Raw genomic sequence first — 20271 nt, 5'->3', positions numbered from 1 at the left:
GCAGGGGCTGTGCCTGGGCTGGTCCCTGTGGAGCTGGTGTGGAGCGGTGTGGGGGGCAGCCCCCATGCTCAGCCTGGCCCACACACCACACTGGAGACAACATCCTCACACAGGGTTTAATGTCAGAGAGGGGCAGCTCCAGCATTTGGGGAATTGCAGCAGCAGGGCTGGAGCTCACAGACAAGTGCCAGGGCCATGCTGAGCCGGCAGGTGCCGATGCTGTCCCACAGCAACAGCTCAGTGCTGACCTGTGTGAGAAATTGGCCTCAGCACCGTGTGATGGGCTTGCTGGGACCCCTGCCCCAGCAGGCAGGGAGACAGGGACAGCTTGGGGGGCCCCAAGGTATGAACCCCCATCCCCATCTCTCCCCACGGGGTGCCTCCTCTGCCCCACAGCACCCCACGGCCTGGGCCCATTTGCGTTCCCCCCACTCCCCATCTCAGTCCCAGTGAGGGTCTCACCATGGGGAGAGCTTGCTGGCTTCTGCCTCGGCCCCACATCTGCAGAGGGAAAGCAGGTGACAAGATGGAGATAGGGATACCCTGGCATGGTGCAGCCACACAGACATGGCACTGGGCATGGCATGGCACATCCCCCCACCTCCATGGCATGGCAGCCCCCGTCCCATGGGTCTTGCTGTCCCCAGCTGACCCTGCAGCCCTGGGGGCAAGAACAGCAGCCAAGCATGGCACAGCACAAAGCGGCTTGGCACAGCACAACATGGCATGGCACAGCAGGGACTCACCCTCCATGGCTTCAGGTGCCTCCAGGCTGTCCAGCCGGTCCTCATCTGCTGTGGCCTCATTGCTGTCCCCAGGTCCGTCTGCCTCATCCTCGCCCAGTGGCTCTGTGGGACAGAGGGACAGGTCAGCCTGGGCTCTCCCTCTCCATGGTCTGGGCAGGCCAGGGACACCCCAGGCGAGACATGTGGGAGCCAGGCTGATCTGTAGGACACAGCAGCCCACAAGCCAGGAAGGAGCATGGGGCTGAGGGGCCACACCTCCCCATGCAGGGCACAAGGTGATGGGGGGCTCTGCCCATCCAAGGCCCTGGGCACAGCAGCACTTGTCCCGGTGCTGGCACCTGTCTGGAACTCAATGGTCCTCAGCATCTCTGCCACATAGTCCACGTTGATGGAGAAGTGGTCCATGTTCTCGTAGCCAGGCTCTGGGCGGCTGCTCATTGATACCTTGGACATGTCCATGATCCTGCAGGGCAGGCAGACCCCCAGAAGCTGCTGGGCTCCAGCACCCATGGGGGCCCCTTGTCCCCAGCCATGGCCCAGCAAGACCAGCCACAGCTGTGCCCCACACCCTGCCCATGCTGCCCATGTCCCCAGCTCTGTGCCCTCCACCCTGCCCATGGCCCCAGCTCTATGACCACCCCCTGCCCATGCCTGCCATGCCCCCATCCCTGTGCCCCCCATCCCCACTCACTTTTTCAGGAGTTCCTTGGAGTGCTATGGAACAAAGTGGGGGAGGGAGGGGAGGGGGTCAGTATCTCTCTGGAGTAATGGGGCCCAGGACCCCAGGAGCCAGACATCACCCCCACCACAGCATATCCCAGAGGCAGCCCCAGACCCTTTGGGGTGACCACAGTTCCCCCTGCACAGCCCTGTGGGGCAGCCCCAGCCCCCCACAGGGACCACTGCCCCCACCCCCAGCCCTGGGGCAGCCCCAGACCCCCTGGAGGGACCTGCCCACCCCCAGTTCCCCAGCAGCCCTGCAGCCCCTGCCCACACAGACCTGCAGGTACACGGCCATTTGAGGCTCCTCCATGGCCTGGATGGCCGACTCCACCAGCTTGGAGGAGGCCTCCAGGTGGTCACCATACTGGCGGATAAGACCCCGCACACGCTGCAGCTTTGCCTCCTGCTCCCGCGCGATGCTCTGCAGCAGCTCCTTCTTCCGCTCCTCCAGGATGCTGTACAGCGAGTCAAAGCGCAGCCCCAGGTGCTGCTTCTGCCGCCGGCCATTCTCCTGCAGGACTGTGGGGCTCAGGGGCTGCCCTGGCCCCCCCATGTCCCCACCACTGGCATGGCCCCAGGGCTGTGCATGGTACCCAGGGACACCCCCCAGCCCCCACCTCGATGGTGTGGCAGATCTCCTCCATCTGCGTGATGATGGCCTGGATGCGGTCGTTCCCTGCCACCAGCATGGCGATGCCATCGCTGAGCTCACTCTGGGAGAGGACAAGAGGGGTGTGAAGGCTGTCTCGACAGGCAGCCCCCAGGCCCCTGCCATCCCCGGGCCCCTGCCGTCCCCTTCAGGGCCACCAACCTTCTGGCGCTGGTAGACAGCAGGCAGCGGTGCAACCTCGCAGTCTTTGTGCGCCCCGAAGACCTTGCAGAGGGAGCAGGTGGGTGCCTCGCAGCGCAGGCAGTAGATGTTGATCCGCTCGTCCTCATGCTCCTCACACATGAGGTGCTGCTCGGCCTTGGCGTGCAGGGGCCTATGGGTGGGACCCAGGCACTGCTACCCACAGGTGGACCCTGGCCCCAGAGAAACACCCAGACCCAGGGACACCCCCAGCCCCACAGGCACACCTAGCCCCAGGGGATGTCCCCAGCCCCAGGGACACCCCCAGACCCCAGGACACCCCCAGACCCAGGGACACCCATGGACACATCCAGCCTCACAGGTACACCTGGCCCCGGGGACACCCCCAGCCCCCAGAGACACCTTCTGGTCCCAGGGACACTCAGGGACACCCCTAATCCTGCAGGCACATCCCGCCCAAGGAACACCCCCGGCCCCAGCCATGCACCTGCACCTCCCCCGTGGGCTTCCTTTCACCCGTGGGGCTCACTTCCTCGTGAGGTCCCCCGTGCCCCCGTGGGGTCCCCGCACCTGGCCGACTCCTGCTTGTAGATGTCGATGATGTTCTCCACCAGCAGGTTCCGCTGCAGCCCGTACACCCCGTGCCGGTCCAGCACCACCTCGTGGCGGCACGACGGGCACCGGAACCGGCCGCCCGACGGCACCGCGCTGGAGCCCCGCGACTGCCACAGCGGGTTGGAGGCCTGGGGGGGCGGCGGGGGGTCACGGCTGTGGCACCCCTCGGCAGCCTCTACTCCAGGTTCTGCCGCCGGCAGGGAGACCCCGCCGTGCCTGGGACCCCCCTGGCTGTGCGCCCACAGAGGCACGGAACAGACACAGGCACTGGCGCAAGCAGAGACATGGGCATGGGTGAGGCCATGGACACAGACATAGGCATGGGCGTGGACACAGACACAGGCATGGCCATGGACACAGGCACAGGCATGGACATGGGCACGGGTGCGGGCATGGGCACAGCCACAGGCATGAGCATAGACAGACACAGACATGATCATGGACACGAACACAGACACGGACATGGGTACAGATGTGGATGTGGGCACAGACATGATCCCCCCTGTGCACCAACATGGCCCAGCCAGGGGTCCCGGTGGCGCATCCTGGGGTCAGCCCAGATCCAGCACCCTCCATGGGTCAGGGTCGAGGGGGAACGCACCTGGAAGACATCATTGGCACATTTGCGGCAGAGGTTGTGCTGGCATGGCAGGATCACCACAGGCTTGGTGAACATCTCCAGGCAGATGGGGCAGATGAGCTGCTTCTCCAGGCTCTCCATGCTCCGTGCCTCCGCCAGCAGCGGCTTCAGCCCCACTGCGAAGTTCATTGCCGCGTTCCCGGCCCGGCCCGGCCCGGCTCTGCCCACCACGGCCCCGCTCCGGCTCCGGCCCCGGCCGCCCGCTGCCCGCTCTGCCCCGGCCCCGGCCCCGCTGAGCACGGCGCTAATTTTAGCCGCCCCCGCCCCGCCGGGGCCGCCGCAGCTGTCGGCAGCGTCGGGTGACACTGAGTCACGGCCGCGCGAGGCCCCACCGGCGCCCCCAGCCCGGCTGACCCCCGGCACCGGCTGACCCACCAGGGACCGTCTGGCACACCAGGACCAGCTGATCCCTTGGGGACTGGCTAGCCCACCGGGACCAGCAGCCCGGACAGCCTGGTGGAGGCGGCAGGGGCAGCAGGGGCTGAGCCGCACGCCGCCCCCTCCCCGGGCAGACCTCCCTGCCGTGCCTGTCCCACCCCAACTCAGCCCGGAGCCCTCGGCTTGGGCAGAGCCCCGCTCCCGCCGGACGAGCACTGCTGCTCCCCAGGGGCTTCCCAGGGCTCCTCAACCACCTCCTGCCCAGGGAGTACAGGGGCGGGGGTCCCGGGCAGCTGGGGCACACCGGCACAGGATCCGCAGAGGCGGGAGGGAGCAGGGCCCGGGCAGAGCAGGGCTGCCAGGCTCCCACTGGGAGGTGCATGCCCACCCCTGCAGGCAGCGGGGCTGCGTGGAGGCCGGGGTGCCCCAGGCCCCACAGACCCTATCCAGCACCAACCAGCCACTCCTGAATATCAGCATGGAAGGGCATGCAGGGGGGCCTGTGCCAGGAACACCCCCGTACCACCCCTCACCCTGACACTCTGGCTATATTTAGGGGGTGAGACAGCTCTGGGCAGAGGCTGCTTAAGGGTGAAGCTCTCACTGTGTCCCCCTGGCCCCTCACTCCCCTAGGATGGGGTGGCACCAGCCAGCCCTGGCCCTCAGCAGGGCCACAGCTCCTGAGAGAGCAGGGCAGGAGCTGGGCAGCCTGGCGGGGCAGCAGGCAGCCCTGGCCAAGTGGCGAGCAGGGCCCCGGGGCAGCACAGCGTGGCAGGACCCAGGTAGGCACTGAGCTGTCAGCTGCCGCACACGGTGGGAAGAGCCCCAGGGCTGGAGAAGCTGCCTGAGCCACACCACCACTGCTCCTGCCCAGAGTGGGTATCTCCCGTGGGGCTGCAGGGAGATGGGGATCACACAGCGCCACACAGCACGTCAGCAGCGCGAGGAACAGGGACAGTCACTACAGATGCCTCAGTGGGACCTCGCCAGGCATCTCCTGCCCTATGCACCACAGCAGTGAGGAGGGGGAAAAGCACAGCCCCGTGTGAGCCAGCACTGGATGGGAGACATGGGACACAAAGCTGTCCCAGGAAGGTGACAGAAGACAGAGCAACATTCACCCCTGCGAGAAAGCACCCCCTCCAGCCGCACTTGGGACATGCCCCACCTACTCCGTACCCTGCTCAGCACACCATCCCGTGGACCCACAGCCACAGCCCCCCAGCGCAGGGCAGGGCGAGGCAGAGGCCCATCCCACTGCAGAGCGTTCAGGTGGGAAACAAGAGACCACACAGCAGCATGCTCCCCTCCTAGCATCCTTTAATGGTGCCCAGAAAACCTATACAAACCCAAGGAAAGTGCCTGTACTGGGCCCAGCCCTGCAGGGAGCCTGCCAGCAGCAGTGGGCATGGGGTGTAGCCAGTGCCCCAGAGCTGGGGCTGGACAGAAAGGAAGGGGGTGCAGCAGGCAGCACCCCCACCCCACAAGCAGCGTTTGGCACCCAGCACCCATCAGGAGGGTCCCTGTGAGGGCAGGTAGTGGGCTCAGCCCAGCCCCAGAGGTTACAGTGCTAACGGTCTTGGACAGGCTCAGCTACCTCTAGTAAGACAGAGCCTGGCCCAGAGAGGTCTCTGCTCGTGACTGCCTACACCGGCTGCCAATGCCTGGTGCCAGGCCAGGGCACAGCAGCAGGCTGTGCAATGGGCACGGGGTGCAGCAGCACAGGGTCCAGGCCACGTCCACCACCAGTGCTGGGAGACAGGGGCATCGCCCCACAGCTTGAGCAGGGACAGAAGAGCCTCTGCATTGATGCTGGCCAAATTAACCTGAGATTCTAGCCACCCTGAGTGGCATGACCGGGGTCCCGGAAAGTGACAGTCCCAAAAGAAGATCTCTGCCCTGAGTCCTGGGTAAGCTGGCAGGACTGAGGCCAGCCTCAGGCATCGGTCCTGGTGCTGACAGCTGGCAAGGGCTCTGTGCTGGCAGGCAGGGGCTGTTCCACAACAGGTATCCACGGATCTGGAAAAGAAAAGCTGCATATCAGTGGCTCAGCCTTGTCCTGTGGTGGTGGTGAGCAGGTATCTGAGATATCCCATCACCCCCAGGAAGGCTCCCACACCTCTAGCCAGCGTGCAGCCCTGCAGCAGTGCCCCCTGCCCCATGGAAACCTGCAGAAGTCACCCAGTGGCAGTTCCTGTAGACATCAGTATGGCCAGTGCCCAGGGAATGAAGCCAGCCTGGAGCACAGCTGCATTCCCCATGCTCCATACCCCTGGAGGGGACAGGCCCAAATGTGTTTAAGCCGCAGACCTGTGCAGGGGCTTTGGGGGGCCCTTGCCCAGAGGCAAAAGAGGAAGGAGAAGGCATCCCCATGGCCTGTGTGGTGGTTCCCTCTATCACTATCACCAGCCCCAGTCTGGACAGAAAACACCTAAGGCTGGCTGTTAAACAAGGGCTGCAGCGAAGTCTGATCTGAGCCTCCAGCTAGAGCTCCATCCCTGACATGAGGTGAGATGGGGAGCTCCCCCAGAGCCCCACACAAGACAACGCCAGGTGGTCTCATCCGCCGGGGCGTAAGACAGACACAGACAGCCCAACTCACCGCTGTCCTCTGCACGCATCTGCTCCTCCAGATCCTTGGGGTCGACATACTTGTAGGACTCGTCCTCCTTTGGCGGGCAGCACGTCCCGCAGCAGAAGAAGCAGCAACAGCAGCAGCAGCAGCAGGTGAGCGCGCCGCAGCACAGAGCCAGGGCCTGCAGAGGAAGGGCCGACAGCCCCCATAAGCCCACCCGAGCTGTGCCAGCAGCCAGCCCCCACCACGGCCGCCCCGCACGGAGGCCAGGCCGGGCAGGGCCGCCATGGCGTCGGGCCAGGCCTCACCTGGAACCACCACTTGGACATGAGGAAGTAGTGCTTGACGGCGTCGTCGCCGAACTGCTCAGCCACGTAAAGGCCCAGGGAGCCGTACTGGTCGTAGAGGCGGCGCTTGTCCTCATCGCTCAGCGTGGCGTGGGCACTGTTGATCTCCTTGAAGCGCTCGGCTGCAGCCGGGTCATCGGGGTTCTTGTCTGGGTGGTACTTGAGCGCCAGCTTCCTGCGGGGCACGGCGGGGAGGGTGGGCACGGGGCGGGACCCCCGGGACGGCCCCCTCGCCCCGGCTCCCAGCTCCCCGCCCCCCCGCCGAGCCCCCGGCCCGAGCCCCGCCGTACCGGTAGGCCTTCTTGATCTCCTCGGGCGAGCTGCCCTTCTGCAGGCCCAGGACGCGGTACAGGCTCTCCCCGACCCGGGACAGCTTCCGCTGCGGCCGCCCAGCCTCTGCCATGGCGCCCGCGCCCCGCGGCGGGCACGGCGGGGACCCGGCACCAACCGCCCCGGCCCGGCCCGGCCCGGCCCTGCCCCGCGCCCGCCGCCGCTTCCGTCCGCGCCCGCCGCCGCCCTGCGCAGGCGCGACGGCCCCGCGTCCCGTGACAGCCCGGCACCACCACCCCTCCCCCCACACCGTGACAGCCCGGCATACAGCCCCACACACGGTGACAAACCCGGGACACGCCGCAGCACACAGCGACACCTCCCACGCACAAGGTAACGGCCCCAGTATCCCCAGTGTGTGGCGACACTCCCACTGCAGCGCCAACCCCCTGCACACGGGGCTCCTCTATCACAGCCCCCCCATACGGTGACACCCCTATCACACACGGGGACACCCCTATCACAGGCACCCCCACGCTGACAGCCCCCTGGCAGCGTGATGCAGTGGCAGGAGGCGGCAGCCCGGAGGTCGCGCGGCTCCTTTATTGGGGTACAAAACAAAGGCAGCCGGGGCAGCGGGGAGGGGGCAGCGCCCGGGGTTGGGGGGGCAGCACGGCCTCTTCAGCCAGCAAAAGGGGGGCGCCGGGCCCTGCCCCCCACCCTCCCCACTCCCACTCTGCAATGAAGGACCTGAGCAAGGGCAGAAGCACCAGGGGCCCACCACGCTGGGATGGTCCCTGGGGGGTGGTCCTGTCCCCCCCAGAGTGTCTGAGTATCAAACCCTCCTGGGAAGGCAGCCCCTGCCCTCCCGCTGCTGCTGGCAGCCCCCCAAGCCCCTGGAGGGCCCAGCTGAGGAGGGGATGGAGTGTCAGATCGGTGGGGACAAGGCGGCTCCTTGAGGAGATCCCCACTCCCTGATGTTTTTCAAGTAGCTGGCCGGCCCCACCGGAGCACCAGGTGGGCAGCCGCTCAAAATAAATACAAATAAATACAGATTCCAGGCAAGGGAGCTTGCCTGGCCCCCAGCCCAATGAAGCCTTGAGGGGTCTGGACCCTGTCCCCCTCCACTCCAGGGAAGAGGGTGACCGGCCCCTCAGGCACAGGCTGCAGGAGACCACCTCTCCCTGCCACAGGCACGGCCAGGGGCTGAGGGAGAGGCCATCGTTCCCCCCAGGGCTGCCTCTGTGGCATGGAGGGCAGCTGGCAGAGAGGGGTGCTCGTCCAGTGGAGCAGGAGAGCCAGGGGCTGGCAAGGCTGTGCTGCGGCTGGGTGGGCACAGGCTGGCAGCTCAGAGCCCCTCCTGGGGGCGGAGGTGGGGGCCAGCCCTGTAGCCAGCCTGGCTGGTGGTCTCATGGCCAGCCAGCTCAGCAGTCCATGCCGTCGCTCTCACACCAGGCAGAGGGGCCATCAGTGCCAAAGTATCTGTCCCCAAAGTTACCTGGAGGATGAGGGGACAGAGTGAGGGGACAGCAGCGGCAGCCCCGCCTGCAATTCCCCCCACCCTGGAGCTCCCTCAGCGTGGCTGCAGGGCACCTCACTAGGCTGTTGGGGTGAGGGGCTAGGGGCCTGGCCCGTGAGGCACAGTGCACCCATGTCCACCCTCACCAATGCCTGGGATGATATGGAACTCCTCGTTGATCCTCTTGTCCACGGCAGTGGTGATGATGCGGACACGGGGAAAGGCGTAAGCCACAGAGTGCACCCCCATCTCCGCCATCAGCAGCGACAGCAGGAAGATCCTGTCCTCCTGCACGTCGTGATCCTGCAGCACACGGAGTGGTGAGAGCCCAGCTGGTGTGCAGCCCCCACCCCACCCACTGCTGCCCCCAGCCCCTCACCAGCAGGACTCGCACTGCCATCATGGCTGCGGCTCCCGTGGACACGGTGCTGTCCATGAGGATGACGTAGTCCTCACTGATCTCCTTGGGAAGGCGCAGGTAGTGGAGCTGAGGAGGACAGGAGAGGTGGTCAGCCATCCCACGGTGTAGGGGGGGCTCTGCACTGCGCCAGCAGGCACCGCTCACCTCAGGCTCCCCTGTGTCATGGTTGGTCTGGATCAGGATCTTGCCCAGGCGGATGTCCTTGCACACAGCGGTCAGGGCCTGCTCCATGGTCTCCCCTGCTCGCAGGATGGACACACCTGTGATCTGGGGAAGGAAAAAGGAACACGGTGCTGCACAGGGGAAGCAGCTGCTCTGGTGAGCTCCTGAGGCTCCAGCACTGCGGGAGCAGGGACAAGCCCTGCTGCGCGGTTTGTCTGCACAGGGACGGACCCTGCGAACCACCAGGTTTTCCCAGTCTGTGCCGACCCAAGACAGGGCGGCCGTGTGCTCATGGGAAGGTGCTGGGACATCTCACCCTCTGTCTGTGGAACCGCTTTCCTTCGTATGTTGTCCCCTGGGGCGTCTCCACAGTGACCGACTGCAGGAAGGGGAAGAGAAAGGAGTGAGGATGAAGCTGGGTCCCCAGATAACCCAGGCGTTCAGGGGGGAAGACATGGCTGTGGCTGCACCTGGGGAGCAGTCACTCACCTTCAGTGGCAGGAAGGAGAGGGCATGTTCAATCAACAGCCTCATCAGGCGCTTGGAGTAGAAGATGAACTCGTCCCTGGTTGTGTCCTTGTTCCTGTTAAGGGAGGACACCCGCATGAGATGAGAGCAGTCCCTGCTCCACCCCGCAGACGGCAACAGGGCTCCAGAGGAAGCCTGGCACAAACCGAGCAGCTCGCGGGAACCTGGACACTCTTGGGGAGGACAACACAGTTGGGAAGCATCAGTGTTTCAGGGCTTGCTGAAGACCTAGGGTGTTGTCTAGAAAGGAGTACATGATCAAGAAACATGTTTGGTTCCCCTGAAAGAGGGGCACAAAGGCTGCAGCAGATCATTCAGATGGGACAAAGTGAAAGGATGCCACATGATGCTGTTCAGTCCTCTTTGGGACACAGAGGACAGTCCAGAGCTGACTCTGCATGGTGGGCTAGCTCGACTAGCAAGTGAATAAAGCCAACCACCAAAAGGAGGGATAAGCCAGCATAACATCAGCAGCCTGGTGCAGACGTACATCCTGACCCTAACAGAGGTGAGCAGGTGCCCCAGAAGCAAGTGTAGAGGCACAGCATTACTCACTCCGAGCATGACCTCCAACTGCTGCTGAATCTCTGTGGGAGGATTTGCAGGGCTGGAGATTTTGGACATAACTGCTGACTACATGGAAAGAGGCAGGAAAAAAACAGGGGGTGGAAGCAGCAGAACGCCAGGCAGCAACACCGGATCTTGGAGCAACAGAAACTCAGGAGTGAGTGGCCACTGTTTTGCACAGGCCCTGTCAGGGGAGCACGGGAGACCACCCAGGATGGATCATGGCATGGCAGGACAGCTGGCTGCGGGAGCATCTCAATGTGGAAAAGACCAGACTGCACTACAGCCAAGAACAACAAGGTTACCTGACACAGGTAATGGGAAAACATCTGACATTCTCAGCTCCTCTCTGTTTATGCACCGAGTTACAGATAAACTACTGGCAGGAACCAGATGGATTTTGAAATACCTGGTGATACCTCATCACAACACTGAAGTGCTGAGGGCAGCAAGAAATAAAATAAATAAAAATAGATAGTAAAATCACAGTAGGACTGTAATTCACATGAAACCTCTCGTTCTCCCTCAGGAGCAGTAAATCCAACTGTATGTGCATGTGCGCGCATCCCAGTGCCAGGGGCAGAGGGGGAAAGAGGCTGGCTTTTCTTATTCGGAACATTGTGACCACCATGTACATGTTGTAGTCTAATGCACAGGTATATGTTGTAGTCTAATTCATTCATCACACAAAAGAAATCACTGCACAAAACCTTGCATTTCCTGCAACGCATGGCTCTCACAGCACAGCAACACAAGTGTGTGCAGCACTTAATGATAGGCAGGGCTGTTCTAGTCCCATGTTCCTAAGAGGGTATTTTCTGGTGAGCAGAACAGCACCTCCACCAGCACTGTCGATGTCAAGTGCCTGAAGGCAAAGTACCTACAGCAAGAGGTCACTTGGCAGGAAAAGGAAAAGAAACTGAGATTTGCTTGTCGTTTAAAATATGGCTATAAGGAATCCACCAATGTCCACTCATACCTCTTGCAGTCCATGGCTGCTTCAGCAAAAAAGTAAGTAGCAGGCTGTAATGTAAGTGCCATTTTATTGGAGAACCATCAAGAACAAGCTTCTGGCTCCCTGGCAGAACAATAACCAAGAAGCAGACTGACACCAAAGGACTGCGGTTAACGATGCAGCTGATATCTTTCCGTGACCTGTGTCTAAAGCAGCACAGCCTGCATATACCCCTGGTACTTTCTGGAGAACGTAAGGAACACTACAGACATTCACCATTTTCCAGATGGAAGAGGTGTAACTGGCAACAGTCCAGAAGAGGCAGAAGGACATTGGATATTTTTGCTCTGTATTTTAAGACATCATCTGCCACTTCTCACATCTCACCACGATGACAGACAGCCCAGCCAACAGTACTCAGAAGAAGGATAAACTGTTGCTACTATCCCCGAGATATTTTTGCAGCCACACATGGGCAGCTCACACCCACAAGCTCTGCAATGACCAGAAAACCCAACTAACATGGACACTTCCAACAAGCCTGGGGCCAACAGGGCACTCCCAGAGAAGTCAGAAAATCAGTTCTGGTCTGGAAGAAACAGGCACCCTGCCTACAGCTCTTCAGTGTGGGCCGTCAGCACGCACACTTCCCCACGAGTGGGCTTCACCCACACACTCACCCACAGCAGCTTTGGAAGCACCACCCGAGCTCCAGGCACATGAGCCCGGCAGCAGCCCTGCCTCCACAGGCAGCCTCCCCCAGCCAGCCGCCCCTGACAAGCCCCACACTGGTGCTGCCAGCACTGGGGCTGCTCTGCCATGGACGGGGGCAGTCAGCCACCCCAGCCAGCCCCTGAGCTCCGTGGGACAGGCCTGTCAGTGATCCCGCAGAGGCAGGTTCCTCCGCAGCTTCCAAAAAGCATCCCAGGGATGGAAAGGCATCCTCAGTCCCCGTGCCACAAAGACCCCAGCGTGCCTCCCCTTTCATGCAGAGGTAAAGACAACCAAGAAACTTCTCACCCAGGGGACACGCAACCATCACAATGCAAAGGGGAAGGGGTGCTGCAAGGGAGGGCAGCACTGACATCCCCTGGCAGCAGCAGAAAACCCTCCCTGCAGCGGTCAGAGAACAGGATTGCTCCAGCAGTGCCTCTGTGCTGAAGGCACTCCCAAAAGGGACACTGCCATCCGAAGACCAGGACCGCTCACCCCACCTCCGACCCTCCTGGCATGGTCCAGGTGAAGCCCGAGGCCACGCACAGCTCCAGGCACTGTCCATCCCCTCCAGTGGAGGGGGCAGCCGAACCACGGGCAGCCTGCACACCCCGGCAGGCCTCGAGCCCACAGCTGAGCACTGCAGCCAGCACCTCCTGAGGACCTCAGTCTTCCCTGGCACTCTCAGCAGGAGAGAGCAGGAACTGGGTGGCATGACAGGGATCAGCAAGTATCTGGCTGGGAGCCTGAACACGGTGTCGGCTTAGCTCATGAACAGCAGTGTCTGTAGCTGAAAGCCAGCCATTATGTTCAGGCCCCTGGGAAACTTGAGTGTGGACAGGTTTAATGTCTGAACCACCTTCTCTGGTGCTGGCAACTTCCCGGCACACAGGGAGCACCTCGCTCTGCCCCTCCCTGAAGCACCAACAGCCACCCGCTTCTCAAGGGCGGCTCTGGCACAGGACAACATGTCCTGCCAGAGCACAAAGTCCAAAGGCTCAGGCTAGAGCAAACTTGCTAAAAGCAGCAGGTGACCCACGCCACCCACCGGCTGTGCTGCTGGGGATGTCCTGGAGCCCTTCCATGAGCCTGTGAGCACCAAGATGCAAGTGGTGGAAAGGAAATGTTCTCCTGCAGCAGAGAGCCTGAGATGCTTCAGGGCTCTTGGGTGGCAGAAAGGACCGTGCAGGCACTGCGGAATCCTGGTGTGTGGCATGAAATGCTCCTATTGACTCCGGCCATCTGGGCCTAATACCAAAGTATCTTGTAAGTTGGAAGACATGACTCAGCTTATTACACTGTCCATCCTCAGCTTGTTCTTAAATAAAATCATTCAGCTATTCCAGCACAGGATTATTTTTCAGTTTCTGCCTTCCCACAGTAACAGAAAATCACTCTGGAAACCACTTCTCCCTGAGATCCCAAACCTCAGTCTGCCATGACTATACTCAGTGAGATGCTCATCTGCTGCCTGCCACAACATAATATTCCAGGAGGGCCCTCAGAAACAGAAGGCTGAAGCACACAAGAGCCTCCAGTGTTGAACAACAGGGAAATGACATTGGATGGCAGCAGCCTGGTAAGCAGAGATCAACAGGCTGTCTCCAAGGGAGCTGCATTGGGAAAGGCAGTATGGAAAAAGGGAGGTTGGAGGGAAATTCTAGCTCATAGCTCTTTGGTGGATCCACAGATGCCAGGTTTGGTGTGCCAAGGCACTCCAAAAGGAAGTATTGGTGGGAGCACCAGAGCTCCATGAGGGCTCTCACTGTGGAACAGGGCTGACAGCATTGCAGCAGCTGGAATAAAGATGAGATATCAGACTTGCCAAGACACAATAACTTCACACACAGAGGTGCGAGAAGCTTGGCAAAAGGCATGTCTTTGATCCCCCACCAGTCTGGACCAATCCAGGGAGCCCAGGAGAACGTCAGCAGGCAGGGAGCAGCACCTCTGGAGCACAGGGAAGCCCAGAGGGTCATGCACAAGGACTACTCACAGTTCCACACCTTGCTGAAGTCATGCAGAATCAAATGAGCGCTGCCAAGTATCACCTACAAGCACCAGAAACACAAGCTGCCTTGCTGTCACCAAATACAGAAACTTTTTACCAAAGGACTTTCTCAGCTTAGAGATCTTAGTAACAGCATTGCTTCAGCTTTCCTTGTTTTCTTGGGCTGCAGCAGGATTTGAGGGGGTGGCTGACAGGCCAAGTCAACGCCCCTCATAAACGTGGCGTTCTTCATTTACCATCTGGGAGAGCCGAAGTCCGCCTTCCCACAGCCCTGCCGCTCATGCTGGCCAGCTCCAGCACAGTGTTGTTACAGTAACTGGAGATCAGGGGCACTGCTGGACTCTGACCACAACCTGCATGGGTTTGATCCCCTCCCTCCCCAGGGCAGCTGAACAAACTCCTAAGTCATAGCAGATTCAGGTTATTAGAAACTCATGGCGTAAAGGCGGAGGCACAAGAGGCCATTCCCGGCAAGGCAAAAGGATGCAGACTTCATGGAGGAAGAAGGGAACAGCAGCAACAGATGAGAGAGAATTCAGCACCTGCCCATACTGCTGTCCCTTCAAACCTGGCCCTCAGTACTGCTAATGGATCAGCTCAGGCTCATTCATCCAAGAGCAGCATGCACCAGTGTTATGCTGCTGGCTCTCCTAAGGAAGCAGGAGCCGTAGGCAAAAGGTCCATGCCAGAGCCTGTGAACACGAAGGCTAGAGACAGGGCAGGCTGCCACACAGAGACTTGCATTCGCCTCTCCCTGCATAACCCTGGGTAAGGAAAAACTGCTCCTTTGAAGGCAAACAACATTGAGCCTCCAGAGGTGTTGTTCCCCAGGATCTCCCCTCCCCCCCATCTACCATTGCACACTCAGACAGCAGATGAGCTAGAGAAATCAGCTCAGGCCATGAAGAAGCCACTGCCAGAGCACTGGAGCAAGAAGACACTGGAGGGACATGGTCATATCTGCTCCTAAGTTCCCTTAGCTGGACCTGAACTCGGAACTACTAGAAGCCCACAGCCTAGCGGTGAGGTACATGGCCTTCAGACACCAGTACACATATCTGCCCAGTGCACACAAGGTGCCAGATCACCTGGCTTTTGACTGCTGTGAACTGCCTTTGGAGTCTGCACTTTGACAGGGAGGAGTCACAGGAGGAGCCTGGAGAAGGAATACCTTGCTTCCTACAAGGACGTGCACAGCCTGCGTGTGGTCACAAGGTTACATTCTCCAAAACACACAGGTGCTGGTAGCCAGCCACAGTGGCAGCAGGTGCAGAAGAGTCCTGATGAGCTCAGCATCTCCTTTCTGTTTTACAACCCAGTGACCGAGACACACGAAGACGCTGCAAGCTTCTGCTCTTGACCCTACACTAACACTACTGTCACCTGGAAAAAAACAGTGCATCAAAGGGGAATGAAAAGATCAAATGAGCGGCAAAGTCATGGAAGGAGCAACCTGGGTCTGTTCTGTAAGCTGGCTCTAAAACCAAGCACCTCAGGAGAGGGGCACCTCACCCCATGCCACCAGCTACTGTACCTGTGCTCCAGCTAGGAAAGAGCTAACCAGTCTCCTCCTACCCTAGGAAATGCCTGCCTATGGCTCAAAAGTTACCCCAGAGCAGATGTGCCAAGGTCTTTTCACCAGAAAAGTGTCTGTAGGCCAGAGCCAGCTCTGTTCAGCAGTTCTGCTACAAGAACACACCTACATCTGAAGCCCTGAGGCAGAGGAGGGAAAACTCACACCAGGTTTTGTAGTGTGATCCTACAGAACAGCCCTTCTGTGAGAAGGAAATCCCAAAGGAGTCAGGGACCTACCTGATGATGGTGTGCATGCCTCGCACCTGCGGTGTGTTCTCCAGGACACTCAGTGTCTTTGGCAGGGGCTGGTCTTGGTGGGCAGAGGCCAGAGCTGCCCTGCAACACAGAAGCAGTGATCAGTGCTGCACAGCACATGCAGACAGAGCCACCTCCCAAAGAACCTACCACACAGGCTGGACACCAGAACACACTTGGCCTTCCTGCCCTGATCCCTAGGAAAGCCTCAGGTCTGGTCCCAGGTACAAGATCTCAAAGCAGTACCACCCCGTAAAACCGGGCAAACCTCCCATGAGCACAAATACAGCTGTCAGCAGCCTCTGCACCCGTGAGCCTCTGCCAGCACCTGGGGAGCAGGAGTAGCAGCTCTGTACGGGCAAGACCTTACTATGTATCCCGGGACTGGGCTGCCCGGGTTGCACTGAGGTATGAGGACTGTCCCATTGAGGCTGACTACATAAAATCCCACAGAACAGGGATTGTCCAGGGCACTTCTCCCTGTTCTGTGGGATAGAAGGGAGCAGCCTGGGGCAATCCAACACTCAGGGCATGAACCATGTTCCAGAAAGGGACAGGAGCAGGGCAGGGAACCAGTCACTCAAGGCAAACGTAGCTGCGGGACAGGTCATACAGGAGCCTACAGCCACAGTGAGACAGCCCCCAGGAAGCTACATGCAGGGCAGCCACCGCAGCAGTTGAAGAGCAGTTATGCTCAGGCATCTCAGCAAAGCTTTGGCCAGCAGGGACAGGAAAGATGCAGGACTCTTGAGAAGAGTGGGTGCTGGCAGCCCTCCACCCACCCCCAGCCTAAGAACCAGCCCCTCTGCAGCTGGCAGAGCCCCCACGTACCTGACAGTGATCTCGCGCTGGGTGGTAGAGCAGAGTCATCCAGCATGGCAAAAGGGGAAAGAGAGGACACCCAGTCACTGCATCAGCCAGGCACAGGCACCCAAGAGCAGTCCCAGTACAGCTCCCACCCCTTCTCCTGGGGCTAAACCGAGAGCAGGAAAACCACCGCTGGGCCCAGCCAGGAGGCTGCAGTGGGCTGCTGGGGCACAGCCATGTGTGAGTGAGGTGGGGACAGCCGAGATCAGGAGAGCTGACTGGGACCAAGGGGGACAGCAGGTGAACAAGGCCAGGCCAGACCACAAGTGCCAAGTGTCACTGCCGGGGCGGGCACTGCACCCAAACCCATCTCCATTTCCCCAGCCCCCGTGCTGCAGCTCTGTCTGCCCCAAGAGCTGCACCAAGACCTTCTGTAAAGAGAGGTGACACTGAGACCCTCTGGGTGCTCCAGGGGCACAGGGCAGTGAGCAGCCACATCCTCCCCTTTGTGTGCAGAATCTTCCTCCTCCTCGCCTGCGCTAGCAGCAATCGATCAGCCCACACCTCACCTTCTCAAGCTGGCTGTGCACATGCTGCACAATGAGGTCCAGGGCCACAAAGTTCTCCCCACCTGACAGGAGAGCAAAGAAGCCAGGTCAGATGCACACTGAACCAACCCAACCCCAGAACATCCACTCCCGACACTCAGATCAGGTCTGGCAAACAGAGCGCATGTCTCACCCCTGGGCACCACGATGTCGGCAACCTGCACGGTGGGCTCGATGTATTGCTCAAAGGCTGGCTTCACAAACTTGTTGTATTGCTTGATGACACCTGCAACGTCACGCCCCCGTTCCATGATGTCGCGTTGCAGCCGCCGCACCAGTCGGATGTCAGAGTCCGTGTCCACAAACACTTTCATGTCCAGGAGCTGGAAAACTGGGAGGGGTGAGCACCCCCTAAGCAGCCCCCCATCAGACCTGCCTTGTTCCGCTTGCCCATGGCCCAGCCAGGTCTGACTCCCCCAACCCAGCAATGGCACCCAGAGCTGCCTCCCCTGAAGCCTCTGACACAGAGATGCTCTGCCAGCAAGCGGTAGGTGGCCTCTCCCTCCGCAGCACCCAGCCATCACCCTGCCCCAGTGGCACCACGGACTGGGCCAAGACAGCATCCACCCCACCTGCAGCACACCACTGCACATCTCCTCCCACACCATGCACCAAGATGGGCCACCAGCTGCATCAGGCAGCAATACCTTCAGCAACTCCTTGTTCGCAAAAGCCAATATCCCTTCAAACACGATGACGTTGGCCCCGTACACAGTTTTCTGTGGGCAGATAAAAGCCGTACTCATCCTGCCCTCCTCACACACACTGCAGCATTGCCAATGCTGGGCACAGATGGCACCTCAGCCCCTGACCCACACCAGGCTCTTGCCACCCATGGGTAGGACTTCCCACAATCATCCCACATCACCTAACCTTTAAGGGCCCTTAATCTCAGCGCCACACTCAACGCCCCAGGCCTGCACTGACCCAGAACCCTGCTCCAGAACCCCAAACCTCTGCCCAATGCCTTCCCTCCCACAGTTCCTGTACTCCTTCACACTCTGCACTACAGCCTCTCCCCGAACTCTGCACTGCTTCCACATCCATCTCCATGCCTCTGTGCTACTTCCCTGCCTCTACACCCCCAATCCCCCCAGAATGACCCTCCTGCACATGAATGACCCCAGTCCCCCTCCCTTTGCCCTGCCAGGCCCCACAGCCCCCGCACCCACTCCCTAACCCTGTCCCACAAGTACATCCCCCTTCCAGGGGGCTCTCCCCACAGTGTCCAGCCTGCCTGCCCTCCTGGGGCCTGGCCCAGCTCCCCTGAAGCACCCACCCACTCGCGGCGGCGGCTGTGCGAGGTGAAGTCGTAGACTGGCACCTTCACGCTCTTGCCCTTCTTGAGCTTGCGGAGGACGCTGATGAGCAGCTCAAAGTCAAAGGCATCGGGGTGATCAAAGTTGTAGTCACTGCGGGCCGCCAGTGCCTGCTGCCCCTCGTCCAGCACCTGCAGGCACTGCCACTGCTCAGCACCACACCAGCCCCCCTGGACTGAGGGGCACCAGCACTGTGCCGGCCCCCTAGACCCCAGCTCTCACCTTGTAGAAGGAATCCATGGACAGCAGCACGACCCAGGGCACATCCAGCGCCTCTATGATCCGTGTTGCCACCGTTGTTTTGCCTGAGGCACTGCCGCCGCACAGGCCTGCAGGCGAGTCCGGCTCGATCGTTTCCCCGGTCCAATCCTAGTCCCAGTCCCACCACTGCCATGGCTCAGGGCCTGGCTACATCATTTCCCTGGTCCCAGCTCCAGCCGTAATTACAACTCCATCCCTGTACCGGCGCAGTCCCAATTCCGGCTCCGTCCCCGCCCCAGTCTGGTCCCGGTCCCAGCTCCATCCTTGCCCCAGCACGGTCCCGATCCTGGTCACGGCTTCATCCCCGACCCAGCCCGGTCCCGGTCCCTGTCCCGGCCTCATTCCCGCCCATCCTGGCCCCGGTCCTGGCTCCATGCCCGCCCTCGTCCCAGCCTGGCCCCTGTCCAGGCTCCATCCCGGTCCCGGCTCCATCCCCGTCCCAGCCCGGTCCCGGCCCCGTTCGGCCGCTCACCGATGACGAAGGCCTCGTCCACGGGCGCGCCGGTCTCGCTGTACCACGGCGGCCGCCCGGCCGTGTAGATGGTCCGCTTGCTGGTGCGCAGCAGTGGCGGCTCCGGCTTGCACTGGCTGGCGGTCCGCCGCCGCGGGGACGGCGCAAGCGGCAGCCGGCTGAGCAGCGAGCCCAGCGGGCCGGGACCGGGGCCGCGCTCGGGGCCCGCCGCGCCCCACGCACCGCACCGCTCCTCCGCGCCCGCCGCCGCCATCTCCCCGCGCCGCCGCGCGCCGCGCCGGTCGGGACGGGCCGCGGGGGCTGCCGGGACGAGCCGCAGGGGCTGCCGGGACGGGCTCCCGGCGGCCCCCGCGGTTCCGCCCCTCGGGCTGCGGCGGTGGCGCGCACTGGCCCCGGGGCCAGGACCACCCGGGCGCTCCCTCTGCCGGCTACAGTCAGGGCACCGTTCCCCCGCCCCGGCGCTGCTCCTCCCGCCGCGCCATGCCCAGCATCCACGGAGCGGCGGGGCCGGCCCCGATGGGAGCCCCCGTCCAGACCCCCCGCTCCTTCCGGAGCCACAACCAGGGACCGAGACACACAAGCCCCACCGCCCCGGGCAGCCTGGGCCCGTGTCACCCCCACACCGAGGAGTGTGTCCTGGGGTCCAAAGGGACCCTCCGGGCACGCATTTAGGGTCCGTCGCCTCCGGTCCTGGCACTGGGCACCGCTGGCAGAGCTGCCTGCGTCCCCTCGGCACCCTCCCGCAGGTGTTTATGGACACGGATCCAACCCCCTGAGCCTGCCCTGCGCCAGGCTGAGCAGTCCCAGCTCCTGCAGCCTTGCCCCAGAGCAGAGGGGCTCCAGTCCCACAGCATCTTGGTGGCCCCTCGCTGGACCCTCTCCAGCCTGGCCGTGCCCCTCTCGGGCTGGGGAGCCCAGCACTGAGCCAGCGCGCCTGGGGTGGCCTCTCCAGGGCTGGGCAGAGGGGAAGGATCATCACCTCCCCCAGCTGG

The 20271-nt window shown here is 61.6% G+C and overlaps 4 protein-coding genes across 5 annotated transcripts in view; all 4 read right to left on the bottom strand.

Annotated features, from left to right (window-relative positions):
- LOC308064088 (uncharacterized protein) overlaps positions 1-20271 on the bottom strand; it is a gene marked incomplete at its 5' end in the record, with an annotated part of 75860 nt that overhangs the window by 35150 nt on the left and 20439 nt on the right. The gene's annotated exons all lie outside the window — the stretch shown is intronic.
- TRIM54 (tripartite motif containing 54) lies at positions 103-3743 on the bottom strand. The gene is made up of 10 exons (XM_080390300.1): positions 3497-3743; positions 2851-3023; positions 2281-2452; positions 2087-2182; positions 1747-1980; positions 1438-1460; positions 1085-1209; positions 747-848; positions 463-501; positions 103-248 (listed from the first exon to the last, which is right to left on the bottom strand). Exons 1-10 carry the CDS (start codon positions 3662-3664, stop codon positions 238-240), a joined length of 1143 nt encoding a protein of 380 aa, XP_080246426.1. The 5' UTR covers positions 3665-3743; the 3' UTR covers positions 103-237.
- On the bottom strand, positions 5217-7395 carry DNAJC5G (DnaJ heat shock protein family (Hsp40) member C5 gamma). The gene is made up of 4 exons (XM_080390318.1): positions 7126-7395; positions 6797-7010; positions 6516-6669; positions 5217-5932 (listed from the first exon to the last, which is right to left on the bottom strand). Exons 1-4 carry the CDS (start codon positions 7236-7238, stop codon positions 5850-5852), a joined length of 564 nt encoding a protein of 187 aa, XP_080246444.1. The 5' UTR covers positions 7239-7395; the 3' UTR covers positions 5217-5849.
- Positions 7688-20270, bottom strand: LOC308064938 (uridine-cytidine kinase-like 1). 2 transcript variants are annotated; one of them, XM_080390234.1, is made up of 14 exons: positions 19280-20270; positions 18769-18875; positions 18507-18677; positions 17875-17946; positions 17361-17550; positions 17189-17250; positions 16644-16660; positions 15795-15893; positions 9697-9790; positions 9524-9586; positions 9190-9312; positions 9004-9111; positions 8771-8927; positions 7688-8603 (listed from the first exon to the last, which is right to left on the bottom strand). In XM_080390234.1, exons 1-14 carry the CDS (start codon positions 20253-20255, stop codon positions 8530-8532), a joined length of 2313 nt encoding a protein of 770 aa, XP_080246360.1. In that variant the 5' UTR covers positions 20256-20270; the 3' UTR covers positions 7688-8529. The 2 variants fall into 2 exon arrangements, with proteins under 2 accessions (XP_080246360.1, XP_080246361.1); XM_080390235.1 differs by having other exon boundaries at positions 18552-18677.

This window comes from Falco punctatus, assembly GCF_963210335.1.
Source record: "Falco punctatus genome assembly, chromosome: 5".
NCBI classification, from domain to species: domain Eukaryota; kingdom Metazoa; phylum Chordata; class Aves; order Falconiformes; family Falconidae; genus Falco; species Falco punctatus.
The sequence above is the reverse complement of the archived record's forward strand: the minus strand, read 5'-3'. Positions and strand labels throughout refer to the sequence as shown.